Raw genomic sequence first — 20,503 nt, 5'->3', positions numbered from 1 at the left:
GTTTCAGTTATTCATTATTGTCTTATAAACATCCTCTGTAAGGAAGGCTTGACTAATCAAATATTATTTAGAAAAAAGAAAATCCAAGAATCCTTCCGTAAGTTAAAGCGATGGTTTATAGCTAACCCTAACCCCATTTAAAAAGAAAAAAAAATACAAAACTGTGACTGTAACAGAGATTTGATGGTAGGTATGCAAGCTTATTTTTGGTAGACTGAGACAACAACTATGTCCAAAAGTATTGCAATCATGCGTAGACCATAAACAGACAAAGACATAAGTACTTACTATATATTATAAAAACTTTCTAGGCAGACAGACTTGCTTGAAATAGTTTCCATCTCGGCTCAGTAATAACGTGCCAGCATTTTAACAGTTTTTACCTGATAAAAGTTTGACCATTTGCCTTTTAAATTCAGCTTCAGAATGCTAACACTTGCTTAAAAGCTCTACACACAGACTAAGTTTCCAGGGTCCAGTGTTCACAATCTCTAGGGTTAGGTTTAAGTGTTTATAAACCTTGTTTAGTTAACAAAAAAACTATACAATATTTTAATTGAATCTGAGCCAAATCCATTTGCAAGGTAAACAGCACAGGTGTTAAGAAATTATTGAACTGGCATAGGAGCACAAGAATGGGTCAATTTTAATTCTTGGGAGATCCTGCCCTGTCACCCACCAAAGGATGGTAACAACTGCTTAAAGTGTTCCTTGTGTTATTTTTTAGCTTACATTCCTTGTTCAACGCTCCTACAGCTACTCAACAAGAGATTTACTACATTACCCAGAAGACATTAGCCCTGAGGGTATTGACCCAGCTTGACTCAATTTATAGCACAGTTATATAATGTAGTGGACTAAGTACCAGCAAGAAAATGCAATTTTCTAATGGTGCAAAACACTGTGAAAGACCAGTACAACACTGATGATAGCTGAATCACCACTGTAGCTTAAGTTTGTTTCATGTATTCTGTGCAATGGGGTAAAAGTTTATTTGCATGTATACAGAACAGCACTGGTTCCTGCATGCTATACAATATGATGGGCTCTTGCTGAGATGTCATAATTTAGCCCGACTCAATAGAGAGGATCAGTAGCTTATATGGATTAGAGGGGTTTTTTTTTACAAAATGAGTGGCAAAGTCTTTCAGCACTGATGGGGCAGAGTTTAAAGTTGCAGAATGGTTCACCAGGTTATCACACATGCAGATGCAGATATCAATCCTCCTTGTCCTCCTCAACACCAACACCCACAAAGCATACACACAGTAGCCATGCACATAAACAAACATGCAAAGTGCCATCACATGACTGGGCAGGGCCTGTGGGTGTGGCTGGCTTACAGAGTGAGAGAATTCCCCTGCCCCTCTCCTTCTCTCCTCCCATCACTTAACAATACAGAGGAGAAACCTGAAAGAGAATGGGACCAATGTCTGGACACAGGTGAGTGTAATAGTGTTATGAGTGCATATACAATGAATCATTCCTGTGTCTTTGAATGTGACTGCGGGTAGAGATGCAGCCTTTTAAAAGCACTAATCCTTCTTACTCAAGAAACAGAGTAGCCTAAGCTTATTTGGTGCTCAGCATTACTGCCTGAACGACATGGCTGAAGACAGACAGGCTGAGCGGATCATGTACTGTGTATTTATTCACACAAATTTGTTGTGCATGTAGGATAAGTTTCTACCGAGTTTTTAACTGTTGGTTATTCGGTGAAGGCTAATAGTGGAATAAATTGTTCCTTTAGATAGTTTAAATTTAACGAGATAACTAGGCTAACTGCTTAAAATGCAAATAAAAAATAGCGTTCTAATTGTTACTGATAATTCAGGTGTCCGGTGTGTATATCGGTATCCCTTTGTTCGGGTGTAGTAAAGGACTACAGGTTTAGTTTGGCTGTTCAGTGTACCAGCGTCTGTGCGCGCGCTTCAGCGGCCTGTGACACGCGCGTGTTGATGAGCGGAGACATGCAGCTGTTTTGTAGCACGCTCCGCTGAGCAGCTCTTTTTCAAACACACATCGGGGCGTTGGCTTTTAATCGAGCTATTTGAGAGACTGCGTCTAAGCAATGGCAGAGAACAACACAAGGTCAAAGGTGAGGACAGAGCGTAATGGAATCCCATGAAGGAGGTGAGGTGTCCTCACATGTACCCAGATAGGCAACCTTCAGTTCATGGCGGAGGTTGAGACGTGGGAAAACGGAATCACGGCAGTAATCGCAATTTAGATTTCAGGCTCTCTCCTTTTTATTTATTTTTCGTCATATTTCACTTAAGGGGTTCGTATGTGGGCCAATAGAGCGCTTTATCATTGCTTTCATGTTTCCTGTTTCTTTACCTTGTAATTCTAAGAATGGCGGGGGGGAAACGCAAACACACAAACGTTTTTTTCAGTTCTTCACCTTTGAATGAGAAATTTCAGTCTTACAAGTTCATGTGACTGGATGTATAAATACTACAAAGTAAATGTGACAATAGAGTAATTCCATATGAGGTCAGTTGAATCTGAGAAAGTGTTCCACCTGACATCCTCAGAAACAGCTGGGGTTTCAACTTTAGTATACATAATGGAGCCATGTAAATGTGATACTATGGAAAAATGTCCAATCTACAGGCCCTTTAAGTCCATAGTAGTGGGTTACAGGAAATAACCACATGACAGTCTAAATACTATACAACCAGGAAATGAACACTGTCACAATAGAGACAGTGTTAATTTTTCATGGACTGACTCATAAACGTAGGTCACCATACAAGATAAACTTATTTCCCAGTATGTCGCTGGCAGTCAGTAAACTGAATAACAAACAGTAAAGACCCTTTATTGATAAGTCATAAATTCATAAAATGCAAGAATAATTTAAAGATGATAATTAGCTGTTGCCAAATAGTGAAGTATGGTGGCCATTTGGTTTCTGTTAGTTTGTGGGAGGTCATGTTTTAATCATATTTAGGAATGTAAATGGCTTACAGGTCATTTGTCTGACACTGGGAACAACTTCAGATCTTGTGCGTCCCCGTGACTTCCTCTGAGGTTCACAGAGATGAGCGAGGAGGTGGGTCCACTGCAAAGAGACCATTTGCTGTGCGTGGTTCTGCCAGGTGGGCTGGAGAAGAGTGTCACAGTGCATGGAAGGTGGGTCATATCACAGTTTAAAAAAATAAATAACTGCTGCAACAGCAATGATTTTCACAAAGTGCAAAACATGTTAAGATAATCCTTAAATTCTCATCTTCACAGTAAACCACTGATGGACTTTATAGTGACTTTCTGTGCAAGTAACCATCTGAATCCTTCAGACTATACTGTTGATATTCTATCTCCCAACAAGAGCAACATAAGTTTCAAACCAAACTCTACTATTGGCTCGGTAGAAGCTGAGAAGATTGTGCTGAAGCCCAAAGGGATGGAGGAAAAGCTCAAGGGGCCATACGTGCCTGAGGTAAAAAAGGAGGGGGAAAGTTGTAAAGTAAACCGTTGCTTCATCGCGCTTCATCACAATGAGTATATGTTAACGGTTGTTTCTCATTGCAGGCAACAATACGTCTGTTGATCAACTACAATAAATCCCATAAGACTGTGGTGCGAGTCGATCCCAAACTGCCGCTGCAGATGCTGCTGCCGTTGGTGTGTGACAAGTGTGAGTTTAAAGTAGAAACAACCATATTACTGAAAGACTCTCAGTCCAAAGAGCTGCTGGACCTGACTAAGAGCTTAAATGACCACGGACTCAGGGAAGTGTTTGCCAAAGACACAGGGGGTAAAGACCTCACTGACCATCATCAGCCCAAGACAGCAGAAACAGGTATGAAGGATGTGAAAGCTGCTAGTCAGCAGTCCTGTGATCTTATGTCCCTCTAAATATTTAAAAGACCTGTGATGTTTTTTACCACGATTTAATTCAGGTAATGTCACACTGGCTTGTGTATTTTATTTTGTTGGGAAAACCTCATTTCTATTGTCCCCCTGTTGGGTAATAATGTTAAAGCTGTACAGCATAAACACAGCAGGTACACATCAGAAACTTTTGTTTATGTTAACATAAATAGTTAAAGGCTTAAAGTTGGGGGAAATTAGATGTCAATTACTTTGAGTATGGTATCACTGTTTGTTCTGCCTTAAGTACACAGCAAAATCTCCAGTGTTAAATTAACACTAGAGAGTGTCTATATGGGTCCACTCCTCTGAGTGTTAAATTAACACCTTTGACAGTGTTATATGTTTAAAAGTAACCTAGTCAGTTTTGAAGATTAACAAAGACTAACACTGAGCAGTGCTGATTTTCTAACACTGGAATATTTCTAACATTTTGAGTTATTTTCCAGTGTTAGAAAATCAGCACTGCTCAGTGTTAGCCATTGTTAATCTTCAAAACTGACTAGGTTACTTTTAAACATATAACACTGTCAAAGGTGTTAATTTAACACTCAACAGTGTTGTATTTAACACTCAGAGGTGTGGACCCATATAGACACTCTCTAGTGTTAATTTAACACTGGAGATTAACACTGCTGCTTTCTGTGGATTTTTTTCCCATGAGTGTATGGGAAATGCTTAGAAGCAAAAAACATGAAGCAGACGGAAACTGTTTGATGACAGAAGCCAGATTCAGCAAACAGTCTAAACAGGACGAGTCCATTCCAGGTTTCACTCCTGTGAAGCACAAACCTCTAAGTCTGCAGTAAACAAAGTCTAAACAAAATGGAACAATTAAAAACTGGAAAAACATGGCTTTGGCCTTTTCTGTTGAGGGCTGCAGATGGTGGCTCATAACTGGGTGTCAGCAGCACAAATCCCTGGAGCCAAGCCGCTTGTGTCAACAGTCCAAGGTTGCTGTTTGGGAAATGCAACATGGCACAAAGCAAGAGCCATCAAACTGGTTTTATGAACATGATCACTTGATATGAATTCAGTAGTTAAGCTTCATGACCACGTGCACCTGACTGTCTCAGAGATATGACGTGCAGTCATCAGCAACAAGCAAGTTTGTCTAACATCATGTGGCATCCATGATGGCAAGAGCTGAGCCTGTTTGGAACCAAAAGAGTTGGCCTGACCCTGCAGTAATGTGGTGTTCCTAATAAAGTATTTAGTGAGTAATTCAGTACCATCAATTTGCACTGTAACCTTTGGAAGAAGAAGCCAAATGCAACATGTTGTATATGTTATGGGATCCATAGATAAGTTGTTTATTTCTTAAAAAAACATCTTCCCATGATGCCATGTCTCACAAAACCTTGCTGTCTTAGTAGTCGTAGTCACATATCTTTTATTCCTGCAATACACCTGCTCCTGTGTAAATATTAACCTAATTCATCTGTTTTGGCAACTTTGTTTTCTGTCTGTAACAACTGTCACACCAGCAGAAGTCATCTCACTTCCACTGCAAGGTAACCAACCCAAACAATTTCATATAGTGGCTCGCCATTCAGGGTTTATACTGTATATCACTTACCAATCAGATCCTTTTCATTCCCTAGACCTGCCAAAAAAGGAGAAGAAATGGAAGGAAAAGAAAGGATTCTTCAGCTTATTTAGAAGAAGGAAGAAGAAACACGAAATGGTATATTGTCAGTCTGTGAGGACAACGATGTTTGCTTTATTCTTTATTGATCAACTTTTACTGATGACCAGCATTTACATTTCACGTGTAGCAGGGCGCAGTAAGTGCTCCTGCTTCTCCAGGACCCAGGAAACAAGCGGTACTCCGTATGAATTCGGAGAGCATTTCATCTTCCAACACCTTGCCTATAGAAAAGCCCAAGAAGAGGCAAGCCCCCCCGCCACCAGTTGCTGTTTCTCAGAGTGTCAGTAACTTCAGCACCTGCAATTTAGGAGGAGCACAGGTTAGTTGGTGGCAGGGATGAAAATGGAACACGACCAGAACATCCTGAAAAATCTTTTTGTAAAAATGAGAACACTGGTCAAACTGTGAAAGAATAAAGGAACCACTATATAAATGGAAATACTTGGGACATATGCCAATGATACCATTGTGTCTCTGTAGAGCTCTGAAGGATCTACCTTAAGAAGTACCAAGAGGAGGGCCCCACCACCTCCCTGTGCAAACACACTCCAGGAGCTGCTGACAGATACTAAAGGTAAAATCATGAATGCAAAATGGTGGCGCTGTGAAGAAAAAAAAAAAAAAAAAAAAAAAAAAGATTCCAGGCATTAATTGAGATAATGGAGCCAGTCTTTCACTTTAAACTGACAAATTATTGTCAGTCTCATTGCTTCATCTCTTATAGGGCAAGCTGTTTATGTTGCTACCTAGTGGTGACTGTCTGCAAGTAAACAAGTAAACTATGCTTGTGAAGTAATCCCTGTAAAATTGCCCTTTTGCAGTATTTCAGTAAAAGGTCATTTTTACTGAAATGCTGTCAAATTGGAAATCAAATGTGTTTAAACAGAGATGAATCCTCAAAACCTCAGAGGGGTTCAAGAAAGAAATGAAATTAAGATGAAAATTATCAAAGAAAATGCCTTCAAATGGGAGATTTGGCAGTTAAATCTGACAAAAAAAACATAGCATTTATCGGTCCATACAGTTGAACCCTGTGTGAAATGACCCAGGGCCTTGTTCATAAGACATATTGGCTCCAGTCTGTCCTCAGCTTCAAGCTTTCATTCCCCTGTATTACTGTCTGAAATGTGTCTCCTGCCTGGGTCCAGGTTCTCTGTGGACATGCTTTCTTTTTAATGATCTGCTACAGATTTGGCTCTTGATTTCATTTTTAGTTAAAAACTGCTAATAATAACTAAGTGAGAATAAGTAAATTGATCACTTTTTTAAAAAAGCTTTCTTTCGGTGATCTAAATAACAGTGTAATTGTGAACAGCAGCCTCATTGTCTTGGTTCACTCCTTCGTTTTCTTTAAACCACAACACATGCCACACTGCTGAGCTAGTGTCAATGTGATGCTGAAAAAACAACTCCCAGCCAAAGGTAGATGGACATTAAACACACTCCTGATCTCCTACGCTTGCGTAAACATGATCCCCTACAATCTGATCTTTAACATAACAGGATTTTTGCATCCGTGGCAGAACATTTAACGGAGTCTCTTCAGTATGAGGTGGTTCTAAACATCTTGGATGTTAGTTAGGAAGCTATTAGACTGAAGCTTTGTCTCCTCCCTGCTTACAGACTCTGTGCCATCCCAAGGAGGTAATTGAGGGCTGCTGCTGCTGCTGGTGCTGCTGCTGCCACCACCCCTGTCACTTTTTGCTCTCCTCCTTCCATCACCCTATTGCTCCTCTCCATCTTCTTCCTGCGTTGGCCTCTTCTTCCTCCTTCCCGTCTTAGTGGCTTTTGTAGATCTTTTTGGTGGCTTATATGGACACACAGTGCCCTCTATAACATTTGAGACAAAGACACAAATGTTGGTTTTATAAAAAGAATTAGACATTTTCAGAGGTTAATGTTAGCTAATGGGAGAATCTAACATAAATTGAGATATAAAGACCTTCACTGCAGCCACCTTCAGTTGCTGCCGTATTGAGTTTGATATTTAATCATGGAAAGGAATGCTGTTTTGGGTTCAGATCAGGTGACTGACTTGGCCATTGAAAGATTTGCCTTTACTTTTAGGAACTCTTGGGTTGCTTTGGGTTATTGTTGTTGTGTACTTTAGTTTTCCTTTGAACTAGTCAGTGCATTTATTCTTTTTAACACCAGAATATTGATTTAGCCACTTGTAGAGTTTCTGCTTTTTCTCTGATAGGTTTATTTAGATTTTTTTTTTATCCTAATGACAGTCTTCCTCACATCTCATATTTAAAATGAGATTAAAATTACAGTGAAAATCTATAAATTACACATTCAAAACTTAAGCTTCAGCTTCAGATGTTATGTTTACCTCATTTGTCATATCTACACCTTACAATCCACTGTGATGGTGCACAGCACAAAGGAAAAACAACAAGTTGTGTTTTTTGTCCCAAAGATTATGGCGGGCACTGTATTCACGCCTTCTACATTTATAAGCTGTCCATTTGTGCTGTTCAGCTGTCTGCTTATACTACTGATCCATATTTCTCTGATAATTCTGTACTTTGCTTTTTCTAATTTGTGTGTGATTTCCTATTAATGGGTTAGACTAGAGTTAGTTATTGTGCCTTTTAAATGATAAAGAAGCCACCAAGAAGAGCATTTGGTTAAAATGAATTATTAATTCTGTTGATTCCAAAGTGACTTTTTAAAATCTTGCATGTTTAGTTCTTTCTTTGCTAAATAATATAGTTATGTGTTTTAAAGTATAATGTTCGAGTCCTTGAAGTTTATTCTTCTGCTTACTCATTTAGACAATACATCTTAAGATAAATGTAACAGTTTTATGTGCACACTTTTCTAGATTATTTTATTATTAAAATGATTGATAATCATATCAATATTTTAATGTATATTTCTGTATACTATGTAAGCCTACATCTTAATGATATACCGTTGCCTCAGAAATAATTTAAATCCTCTTTACTTTTTGCACACAAATTAATAATGTAGCATTCTTTCCCCATCAATCTACATTGAAAAAGCCTAAATGCAAAACTGAAGAACTCAAGAATTGAAATCTTTACTCTATGAGATTATTTAGATCTTTAATTCGGTCTCCTCTTAGGTAAGTTTCTACAAGACTTTGACGAGGTTATTCAAATCAAGGATGGAAAGCATCCTTGAAGCTCCATCTTTAGGTTCTTCTAAGGATGTTCAGACAACGCTTGGAGTTTACCAAAGGCCTTCTTGTTTGGTTTGCTCAGTCCTTGCTTTATCTGCTTCCAGATAAAGACCATTATTCTCCTGAACTGATACCAACTGTTGAGTGCCACAATATTAACCATTTATAGTCAATTTCTTCATTTAAAGTTATTCCTATGTGTGTACAAAAAAGTAAGGGTTTTTAATCATTTAGAAGTATCTGCACACAGATTTTTGGGTCCAAGACCTTTTAAAAATGAATAATTAAGATGAAAACTGTTGCTAAGTCTTTCCTGTTTCTTTAGAAACTGTCAAGTCCCTGAACACTCCGGAGGAACTAAAAGAAAGTGATGAGTCAGAGTGTGTAAACAGATCACCATCTTCACTGGCACGCCCTTTACAGCCAAAGTCAGGATCATCCTCCTTACAGCAATCACTGGCTCATCTCCACGAAGTGGCTGATCCCTATCTGCCTATGTTACGAGGCAAAGACTTCTCCAGCGCCCGCTGCAACCTTGCCAAAGTCCTGATGTCTTCTGTTTCTAGAGAAACACTGGTCAGACGTTTGAAGAACTCTGCCACTTTCCCCAAATTTCAAAATGGCTCCTCCTTTACCCCCATGACCCCAAGGTGTCCAAATAGTGAAGTTTTCTGCACAGATGTTGAATCCGCTTTCAAATCTAACCTTCCAACTGAGAGTGAATGGGAGTATCCAGCTGAGAAGAGGGGGATGACCACATTTAAAGTTATCCCTCTGAAGAAAACACAAGATCTTACCGGAGATCTTCCAGACCAGTGCTGTATATCACCTAAAGATACCCCAGAGAGCAAAACGTCTCATGAGGTTGGGAATAATCAAGTAGATACTGATGAGAAACGATATTCACCAGACACATCGGGGAGTGAAGACCCTGCACCCAGTCCGGATACCTCCTCTCAGCAGATTCAGCTTCCTGACAACCTGGCTTCTCCTCCACTTTTGCATGATTTAACTGATCAGAACTTACCCAGTCCACCTCTGTCGGAGGCTAGGGACACCTCTGAAAAGGAGAGGGAAGAGGTGGGCTATGAGGTCTCATCAGAGGTGATTTCAGGGTGCAGTTATGGAGAGGTTCATACTGAAGATCACATCCACTCAGAACCTCAGAAGGAATTTGTCGATAATTCCAGCGCAGACACGTGCGACGATGAGACGAAAGCTGAGGAGGAAGTGGTGCAAGAAGAAGAGGAGAAGGAGGAGGGCAGTTTCCCTCCACCTCCTCCACCTGTCTTTTTCAATGAAGACATAGCGATAATGGAGAATGAAAGAGAGGATACTACATCCCCCTCTTTGCTGTCCTCCCAAATATCAAGCCCTACAGTTGCCCTGAATGGGCAAATTAATGTATTCAGGGAGACCCTTCAAGACGAGCCTACTTCACCTAGGCCTGAACAGAACAGTCTGGAAAAGAAGAGTGCAGCCCCTTCCAGATTTGCTCAGGCAGTAGCAATAGCTGTCCAGAGATCTCAATGCAGTAAAGGTCCTCAACTTTCCAGTGGTGCACATGGTTTGCTTCCATCACCACCTCGGTCCACATATCAGTATGGTGAGTTCTGTACTCGACTGGTAGTTTAGTTAAGTCTCTTTACTGTGATGACTTACTTTAGAACTCACTAATAATTATATTCACATGTCTGACTGTCTTCCACTGCCTGTCTGCTTGCTAGAGGCCCTGTGACTTAGAAACATTTCTCTTATTCTTCTACAGGTGCCTGACCTGCTTCCTCTCAGATGTTTGAATGAAAGTCCTGGTTCACAGTTGGGCCTGACTGTGGACACCAGACTGAATAATTTCTAAGAACATCATCAGTTTTTATTCTTTTCTTTTTAAGGTTTGTGCTCACTGTCAAATGTCTGATTTTTGTTACAAAATGATTTATATACATGTTGAGCATAAACATTTTCTGTTATGAAGAAGGCCAAATTCATAGGACATGAGGGAAAATGTCCTGTGTGGGGTTTATTTTTTATTTTTATTTTTTTAAACCATTTTCATTCAGCATGTGCCGACACAAACACAACTCTATGCGAGAGCTTCTTTTTTTGTGTCTTTAATTGCAATTATAGGCTTATTTTCTGCATGTTTGAAATTTATTTTCTCTTTCAGAATTCCTGTTTGTATGCTTCCAGATATCAATAATACTGTAAAAAAGAGCTGTCTCATATTCTGGTCTGGATTTTAGTCACCAGGTGGCAGAAGAGCTTAGCTTTTAAAATGCACGAGCCTGACACCATCTCTTTTTGAGATTTTTTTTTTTCTTTTTTTTTATAAAATCGCTGCTTACAAAGACAGAATAGACAAAAAGCATTTTATATATTTAACTGAAATTATATGGAACATTATTCTAATACTCATTTGGGGTTTTTTGTTTTGTTTTGTTTTGTTTTTTTTAGTGTCAGAGTTATTTTCCCGTAGGCTATTGCTGTTCAAAAATCCATACCCATTCAGGGACATGCCGTGAGTAAGAAATACATGTAATATTTATTAGAGATGAGATAATTTCTTGCATTTCCAGAAAAAAGAAAAGGGGAAAAAAAAGAATATCTTTAGTGTAAGCCTGGGTTTTATGCCAAGCATTTCAGCACCTTCCTGAATAAACTCAGTCCACTTTGCTCACATGCACACACAGTTATGTCTTTAATGGACCCATACCTTGGGGCAATACTGCATAGCTATACTTGGGTGCCAAAAGAATCTGCACTACTATATGTATTGATCCAGCCCTGGCCTTAAAGGAACAGCAAGGAGCTATGCAAGACCTAGCCAGAACCGCCTGTGGCTAAAGCTTCTTGTTTGCCAGGCCTGGACTGAGTGGGCTCACTTGAAGACTTTCTTTCTCTTCGTCTCTCTCTCTCTCTGTGTCTCCCTCTCTTTATCTCTCTTTCTCTAACATTCCTTGCTCCACCTGAGAAGCGAGAGAGAGAGAGAGAGAGAGAGGAGCATGGGTTGCTGGTGGATGATGGGAGGTGACCATTGACCCTGTCGTGTTTCCGCGGCGCTCCTCCCAGAGGAGATGCCTGACCCTCAAGGGCACAGCCATGTCACGCTGCCGTTGTCATGGAGAATGCCATTACCGCCCCTAAGGGAAAGAGCCATGTCTAACGTTTACCAAAAAAAAAAGAAGTCTGCAGGAAAAGAAACACACATGCTGGAGAGAAGCTCTTTCTCCTGCCCAAAGCAATGATATCCAATGTAAGTGACAACTCTGGCATTATCCTTTTCCAAGCAGGGAAAGGTTGAATTTCAACCAGAGCACTAATATTCGTCATTATTCAGACACAACGAAGCTGGATTTATAACATGGTATAACAAAAATACTACATGTCATTTCTGATCAAGCATACAACCGTGATGTTATTAGCCCAGGTGAACGACAGAGAGGAAACAGACGCAAAGAGGTTTTACTGATTATTGTCTCTGGAGACGAGGTGAGTGAAATCCTGGAGGACACTTCAGTCACATGAGCACACACAGGTTCAAACACATTAATGAGGGGCCTTTGGGATGAATGCAAGATCACTCTCTGGATCGGTTTAGTTAAACACACCTGAACAAACAAGGAAAAGTGAGTGCATGTACAGAACACTGATGGACAACAAAGGAACCTACACGGCAAGATTCCACCGTACAACCTCAAAATCAAAGGAAAATCTCTCTCTTAATCACTCACACAACACACAAAATTCATAATTAAAAAATGAAAAAAGTCTTTGATGTTTGATTTCAGTGATCATGTTGATGTCAATATGAAAGCCACTAAACTGCTTAAAGTTGTACTGCAGCTCTTTCCACCAAGATCTTCCTGAATTATAAAAAATATATATTTAAATTATAAAAAAAGTTATAAAAAATACTGGAAAAATTATGCAACGACGAAAAATAAATGATTTTTTTTTTTTAATAAAGAGAAAATGGGCAGTTAGAGTAGGTTCATAAAAATCCAAAATGTATCATGTATGATCAGGATTTTGAAAGCTATTCTGCACCAGCAGCATCACATCTAGTGGGGACTAAAACTAGTTTTAATAACAGAAGAGAATTTCAATTATCAGACAGAAATCTGTTAATTTTCCTGGCATTTCTCACCACTTTTTTTTTTTAAAGAAAAAATGCCTCTGATGCCAGAAAAAAAAGATCCAATAAACAAAACAGGTTTTAAAAACTAAGAAATAACACAAAAAGCTCCAGGATTCACAAAGACGGGCTCTGACATGGGTTTTAATTAGTGGCATGATGTCCTCTGGTCACCTGGACTGGCTTATGTGGCTGTCGTGTGATTGTTGGGGGTTCTTTTTCATGGTCTTTGCCTTACAATATAAAATGGCTTGAGGCAACTGATGAGGTGAATTGGTGCTTTATAAATCAAGTTGATTTCAGTTATTCAAAAAAAAAAAAGTGTTCAGTTTCGTAAAGCACGCATGTCCCCTGATTGGAGCATCTTTAAATACACTTACATTTGCATTAAATCCTGTAAGTTGATGAATTCTGCTTTAGTTGAAGATGTATTGTACGCCCTGAATGCATTTAGCACTCCACTGAGAAAAATTTAAATTCTGCCATTTTTATACAACACAAAATAAGTGTAAACATCTGACTTGGCCCACATACTGCGCTGTGAGTACAACTAAAAAACTCCAGCTGGAATCAATAACATAATAGCTGGCCCACACAAATCGAGGTAATGCTATTTATCATTTATTTATTCCTTCATCTCTTCATTCATCTCTATTTAGTTCTCCATCTGATGTATCTGCCTCGTGGTTTAAAGATGCCCACGAGCTGGTAAAAGTCGGAATCTGATTATAAAACAGTGAGCAGGCCCGAGGCTTGCTTTGCTGGATCCGCTGCGTCTGGATGTGTGTAAGGGGTGCACATGTGCATTGTAGACTACTAATATATGTGTGTTTACATGGCACCTCCATGCTTTGGTAGAAATAATCAATAGATGAATCACCCAAAGCAGTGGAGCTCTCCCCAGGCAGTGTGGTGCAGCTTAATGCTATTCTTTCCATTCACCTTGGGAACGGCATCCATCAGGCCTCCCCCCAAAGTGAGGTACACTTGCCTAAAACATCACCAGTGCTTGAGGGGCTGCTTGGAAAATGATGCAGGGAGAGCGCAGTTGACCTCTCACCTCCTCCATGTTTTCGCTCGCTTCCCTCCTCTTTGGCGGAGCGGCAAATCACAGAGTTCCTGCCTCATTGGCATTGTCAGGCGCTTACAGTAGTGTTTCTCTGTATTGTGCTGGTGGTTAACTGGTTCAAATGTTATGGAAATGATATTTACCTCTTCTTTGATCCTGTAAACTCCAAACAGGCAGGCTGTCCCCCCCCCCCGTTTGAGGGAAGAAGGACTTACAGTAAAAGCAACGCTATAAATACAAACGAGAGGGAGAAAAATAGACGTCTGAAACGGAGCTCGGCGGTATTAAAATCAATCAAATATCTGAAATTTTCTACTTGAGCTGATGCCTTTTTAAAATCACGATCCACTGTTGCTTGTAGGACACAGCAACAATTTTTGACACAAACCACAAAGTCAAACCAATTTGATTAATGATGCTTGACAGCTCTCTATAAAACAAACTAGAAGCAAAAGCAGAAGCAGCGTTTGACGGCTCAACATACAGTGGTCGGCCCCTATTGCTTTGTGATAGATAGTGGACAAGCTCCATCTCGCCGTCATTTTTCTTCATTCACCTCTTATCGCTGAGACCTGAGAGAGGGAGAAAAAATGCAGCTTTCTTCTGTGATGAATAGTCCACATGTCTGATTCAGCGCGGTGACAAACTGACACAATCACAGCCGATAATATGTCACCGGTGGCTGTTTCTTTGATCAAAACACAAGCCCCTTGGCCCCTGATTCTACTTAGTGAAACAAATGCAAAAACAATGCATTTCCTCCTCCTGATGATCACCAGTGTAGTGCATCCTTCATTCTAATCAGTCTAATAATCACACCTCTTAGCCGTGAGCTCACTGAGAATGTGCTGTGAGGCTTGTAATGCCCATGCAGTGCTTATTCAAAACCAAAAGGGGGCACAGTAATCCCTGATTCAGATTAGTACCATTAAGATGGATCCGAGGAACGCGCTGACTTTGATGGTTGTATTGAGACGTAAACCCAGGAGAGTCACAGATGATTGGTGAAGTTGATGGATATTTGATTTTCACTTTGACAGAATAAAACAACTCAAACTGCTGGAAACTATCTCCATTATGAATCTCATTATTATTATTAGTATTATTATTTTTACCTAACTTTGTAGAACTCTGCTCATTTTATTTTTAATAAGTAGAAATCATGACCTAAAAAGTGTTTCATTTTAACATGCATCTCAGTGAAATAGCTCGTGTATGGAGGAACCCTGCCATATTTTTGAGGAAAGGGATATTACATTTTTTTAAGTACTCTGAACCTACCGATACACTTCTGAGAAGTAAAAGCAGATTCTGTATAACATATTTTACAGCAGAGTATTGAGACTATTATGTGAGGAAATTGATTTTTATAGTTGTGCCTTCGGCAGACTTATTACACCCACATGTAGGATTTAGTATTATGTCCTCTACATCACCATGCGATCTGGAAAAAAATGAGGTCTTTACAGTCAAGTTTGAGGCTAACATCGAAACTTAAATTCAAAAGAAGCTCATGTAATTAATATGAGTGAAACTTTACCTGTTAACATCCATCAGATCAATGGCGATCCACTGAGGAATCGAAAAAGAGGAAAGGTTTGGTAAACTTCCTGTTTTAACAGAATTTCCCCAGTTTGGAACACCCAGAGCTTTTAATAAATAAATTGGATCTCCCAGTTTCTGATCTTTTGCTGATTTACAGTAGCATGTGGTTAAAAAAAAAACCAACCCCAATTCAGGTGGGTGGCCAGTGATCTGGTAGATGTTTAGATTATAAGGAACAAGTTAATACATAATCACATGTTCCCAGCAATGCTTGTCCATCCATGCATGCATAGAGACTATCTTAGCAACAGCCTGTATTAGGTAACCTACAGTAACTTTAAAGGAGTCTGACAAGGTTGCACAGTTAACATTATTCCACTAGTTGACAACTGCAGACTAGAGCCTAAAGCTTCTTAAATGACCGGGTGATCAGGGTTGCTTTGCTCCATGTCTGTCTTTCAAGTTATTAGCTCAGTTTACTGATGGATCAATAAGATAGCAACAGGTCAAGCTGCCAGACCACAAGGCTACCTATCTGAAACTGAGCTTTCAACATATCTGTTTTTCCACACATTTAAATTAAATTTGGGATTCCAAAAAAATTACAAGCAGCATGTGATATGGAAAGCTGTATTTTGATCCAAGAAGAAGACCTATAACATGGAAAAGCAACATGCAAATACATTTAATAAGATATTGAATATTAAATATTAAAGTTTTAATCCTTTTTAATTGTTGATTACATGGTGAGAACAAAGCAGTGACAACGTTTGTTTTCTAGTTCTGCATCCTGCATGTATTTAATGCAAACAAAAATTCTTGCAATAATTGATCAGGTTTATCAGCATTTACGGTCTTATTCACAGGCCTCTTGATGGAGCCGCAGCACTCAGCAACAATCCTAAAAATAATAGATTTTTTCCTCTTTTTTTTTTCTCTTTTTTGTCTGTCATCATTAATAATTCATCTCTTTTCTTGGATGCTAAAACAACAACAAACAGAACAACAGCTCGGATAATGTATTCAGTCAAAAGCTCATTGTCTGGGGGAGGAGGAGAGGGGACAGCGAAAATGTGCACTGGAGTGAGACAAGAGAGCACCCCAACAGGGAGAGGCTCAATGTCACTCTGCAGCAAGGCGGGAAGGAAGAAAAACAAACGCCAGAAGGGGGAAAAAAATGTAAAAAAGGGAGCGGAAGATAGAGTTTGTAAGTCATAAAAGCCCAATTAGAGGCATTAGGGTCCTCAAATGGAGGATTACAATGAATAATTTGTGACTGCAATTTTTTCAGGCTGATTGTGCCATTAATGTTGGTGACAAAAAAGGATATATTTTTGAGAAGGGCTTGTAGAAAAGCTTTCAATGCATGAGAGAGAGACAAAAAACAATAATTCAAGGTTACATGTACGCCGTGCCAAATCTGCTCCGCGGTCCTCCATTGACTCAGCTGCTTTTCTTTAAATCTCTTCACTCCCCCGTCACCCCTTCATTCGGAGTAGCTCGACCTTGAATGTCTCCGGTGTGAACCAGTGCTCCAGCTTTCACATTACGCCAGAATGGATCCTGACTCATTCAATTTAAGCCCATCAAGAAAGCACAATACAAGCCAAATTAGCTGCCATTATTTAGACACTTTCCTGCCCCCAATTTGAGGTTATATATCACAATTAGTTACATTTGTCTCGGCTGTCTTCGTGGTTGTCCCACTCTCAGGAACATGCATGAGCCATTTCAACAGGCTTTATTCTTATATGGGAATTAACAGATTTAAGCTGAAAAGTGGCACTTGTAATTGTCTGTTTTCCAAGTTTTTATATTGAAAATATTACAGTGGACAATTATTTATAATTTTCTTTGTGACATCTTATTAAATATGGCTGTTTTTTTTTTCTTTTTATTGTAATCAGACAGAGGTGATTTCTGAGGATTCATCCACAGTGAAAAGAAGTTGCTGAACATGGAACTGGTTAAGCAGTGTATATTTTCTGAGCACCTGAATGTCACAGAGAAATGTTTCCAGGTTGTTATATTGCCATTGCCTACTGACATATTGTACATTATTTGGAAAAAGATACAAAGAAACTTACCATCCTGAATCATTTTTCTTTGATGCACTGCACGGCCTACATACATATTTAGACAAAAAGTCAAAACTATTCAAAATTCAAGTATGAATTTTATTTGAAAAAGAAATTGCCTTGGCAGTCAAATTGCCTAGTTTAGACAACTAAACTACAGTTGGGCTGCTACAGCAGATTTTCTTCTTCGTTTTTTAAGATTTTTTTATTTAGCTTTTTTTGGGAGGGTGGGGGGTTAATGTGGGATGTAGGACAGGACAGAGAGCCCCTGATTTGACATATTGTTGCCTGCTTAACCAGCGACGCCCAACAAAATCCCTTTTAATCTTACACCGTAAAAAAAAAAAAAAATCCTAAAAAACTAGTAATATTCCGGCAGCTGGAGCGCCAAAATAATATCAGAAAATAACAGAAAATAACTTTCCCATGAAAATACGGTTATTTTCAGTAATGACAATACAGTTTGTTGCCCTAATTTTACATGGGATTTTGCCTTTTTCAAGTGCTTTTGAACATTAAATTAGGAATAATTTAATGTGATCAAACAATGAAATTATCTATAAACAAGGTCAATGAATGCAGCAATATGAATAATAATACTTAAATGTACAGAAATATACAGTTAACAGTTGGTTTAAATAACAATGGATTGCATAGAGCGCTTTATAAGACCCTCAAAGCACTTTACAATTCTACTTTATAACTCCCCTCTGGCCATCACCAGTAGGTGAAGTGCCTCGCCCAAGGACACAACGACCGAGAGTGTCCGAGCCGGGGCTCGAACCGACAATCTTCTGATTACAAGGCGAACTCCCAACTCTTGAGCCACGATCACCCTAAACAGCAACAATAATAATAATGATTTGAAGTGAAAAAAGTTTATACGAATCATTTTATATATTTTTCCATTTGAATTTAACAGTTCAATCTTTCAAATAACAGACAAATATTTGTGAAATTATGATACATTTGTGAATGTATTTTAACAATCTAAATATGCATATGTACAGACAAATACATTTAAAAAACAAGAAAATTATGTTTTATTACATTTACACGGATTTTACGTTAATTTACATTTGAAATGTAAAATTACAGTCTATATATGTGAATTTAATGATATTCTAGAAGAACAGTACAAAACTGTAAAATACTTTTATATTACTTTTTTTTTTTTTTTTTACAGTGTATTGATGTCTTTTATGCAGCTTCTCAGCACCATGTCGAACCACATGCCCAAGTTTTTTACCTTGTCCCTGCAATTTATGACATGGTCATCAATTTTCAAGATGACATTTTGGGACAAGTGCTGAAATTTTTGTGGTCCAATGACCATCAACTCTGTCTTATCAGTATTTAGGAGCAAGAAATTATCCGATAACCAGCCCCTAATTGCAGATAGACAAGATTCTATTTTAGAGACTTCAGCACAATTTCCAATGGTTAGAGGAACATAAAGCTGCAGATCATCAGAGTTACAATGAAAGATTACATTAAAAGAACTTAAAAGAACACCAAGAGGCAGCAGATACATAGAAAACAGCAAGGGTCCAAGTACAGAGCCCTGAGGGACCCCATGCCTCACTGCACAGGTCTCAGAGAGATCATTTTTAAAACTAACATTCTAAAACTAACTAACAAACTAGCTAAAAATGTACCCTGTTTCTGAATAAATATTATTGTAAGTGTTTATGAGTAGTTAAAGTTACAGCATTGAGTTTTTGACTATTACCTAAAATATTACATTAAAATAGCAATGTACCAAAAAGAAAGGGAAAGGCACACTGTGGGTTGAAAACTGCTGCAAAAGTCTTTACAATGATGCAGTCTCAAATTGCTTTCCATAACCTTCCCAGCAAACATGTGCTCTTTGGGCCCATTGAGGCAATGTGGACAGATCCACATGGCGCAGGATGGGCAGCCTACAACAAGCCCCACTAGGGTAAAATGGCTTAAATGTAGGACACAGATGGGCCCCAGTGGGCTACCGAACTCAAATACTGCCAAATGAGTTTGTCTTATAAAATAGAATGTGGCCTGATAACTTCTAGGAAATTTAAAAGTAGAATGTGAGACAGAGCCTTCGGGTTTCAGGACCTTCTTCTGTGGAAACAGCTCCCAGTTTGGAACTGGGAGATAGACACCCTCTCTACTTTTAAGATTAGGCTTAAAACAGTGTTTCTTTTGTCTTGTCTTCCTCCCATCACCCCAGCTGGTTGGAGCACATAGCTGCCCCTCCCTGAGCCTGGTTCTGCCAAACATTTCTTCCCTTTAAAACGAAGTTTTGATTGATGGGTAATTCCTTCTCACTATTTCCAAGTGCTTGTTCATGAGGGATCATCTGATTGTTGGGGTTTTCTATCTATTATTATAGTATCTTTACCTTACAATATAAAGTACCCTGAGATGACTGTTGTTGTGATTAGGTGCTATATAAATGATACTGAATAGAAATTGAATTGAATTGAACTTTAACTTCCTGAGTTCTTCTGCAGTATATTAGTGTATATGTAAGATGCAGTTTCACTTCCTTTTACTGATCTTTTGATTCTTTGATTGTAAAAATCTTCTATGGTGTAATCGCAGTATTATAAATATTGTGTCAGCGAAGACACCTGTGTGTCAATGGGCAACTGACGGTCAACTGTGGGGATGTGTGGGCCTTATCCTTATCCCATGTGGGCCCCAAGTAGGTTTGCTCACACATGGCCAACAACAGTTTTGCCCTTTGGGGCCCCCGTATGGGTTTTCTATGGCAAACTAACTAGGGGTATAAGTTATCATTCATATTCTACTCAATTCTGCATATGAGAATTCACAGGCAACCAAAGGAAATTATTCCAACGCAGACCAACAAATGGAGACATACATAAAATGCAGTACCTGTACCTGCATTAATACGGCACTGCAATAAAGACAAAAATATTTTCACTGCCTCTGTTTAAGTGTAAGATGGTTGAGATGAGTAATAATTTGCTGGGTATTATTTGTGTTA

General features: G+C 39.0%; 1 protein-coding gene across 1 annotated transcript; it reads left to right on the top strand.

The window, feature by feature from the left end:
* The first annotated feature begins 1,754 nt into the window (after positions 1–1,754).
* Positions 1,755–11,387, top strand: LOC113016546 (protein cordon-bleu-like). Its single transcript, XM_026159447.1, has 11 exons — positions 1,755–2,098; positions 2,976–3,138; positions 3,244–3,445; positions 3,538–3,808; positions 5,367–5,393; positions 5,484–5,566; positions 5,658–5,849; positions 6,011–6,104; positions 7,154–7,174; positions 9,007–10,287; positions 10,450–11,387. Exons 2-11 carry the CDS (start codon positions 3,047–3,049, stop codon positions 10,455–10,457), a joined length of 2,271 nt encoding a protein of 756 aa, XP_026015232.1. The 5' UTR covers positions 1,755–2,098; positions 2,976–3,046; the 3' UTR covers positions 10,458–11,387.
* The last annotated feature ends 9,116 nt before the right edge of the window (positions 11,388–20,503 follow it).

This window comes from Astatotilapia calliptera, chromosome 23 (assembly GCF_900246225.1).
Source record: "Astatotilapia calliptera chromosome 23, fAstCal1.2, whole genome shotgun sequence".
Classification (NCBI taxonomy): domain Eukaryota; kingdom Metazoa; phylum Chordata; class Actinopteri; order Cichliformes; family Cichlidae; genus Astatotilapia; species Astatotilapia calliptera.
Note: the sequence above shows the minus strand (reverse complement) of the source record. Positions and strands in the feature narration are given on the sequence as shown.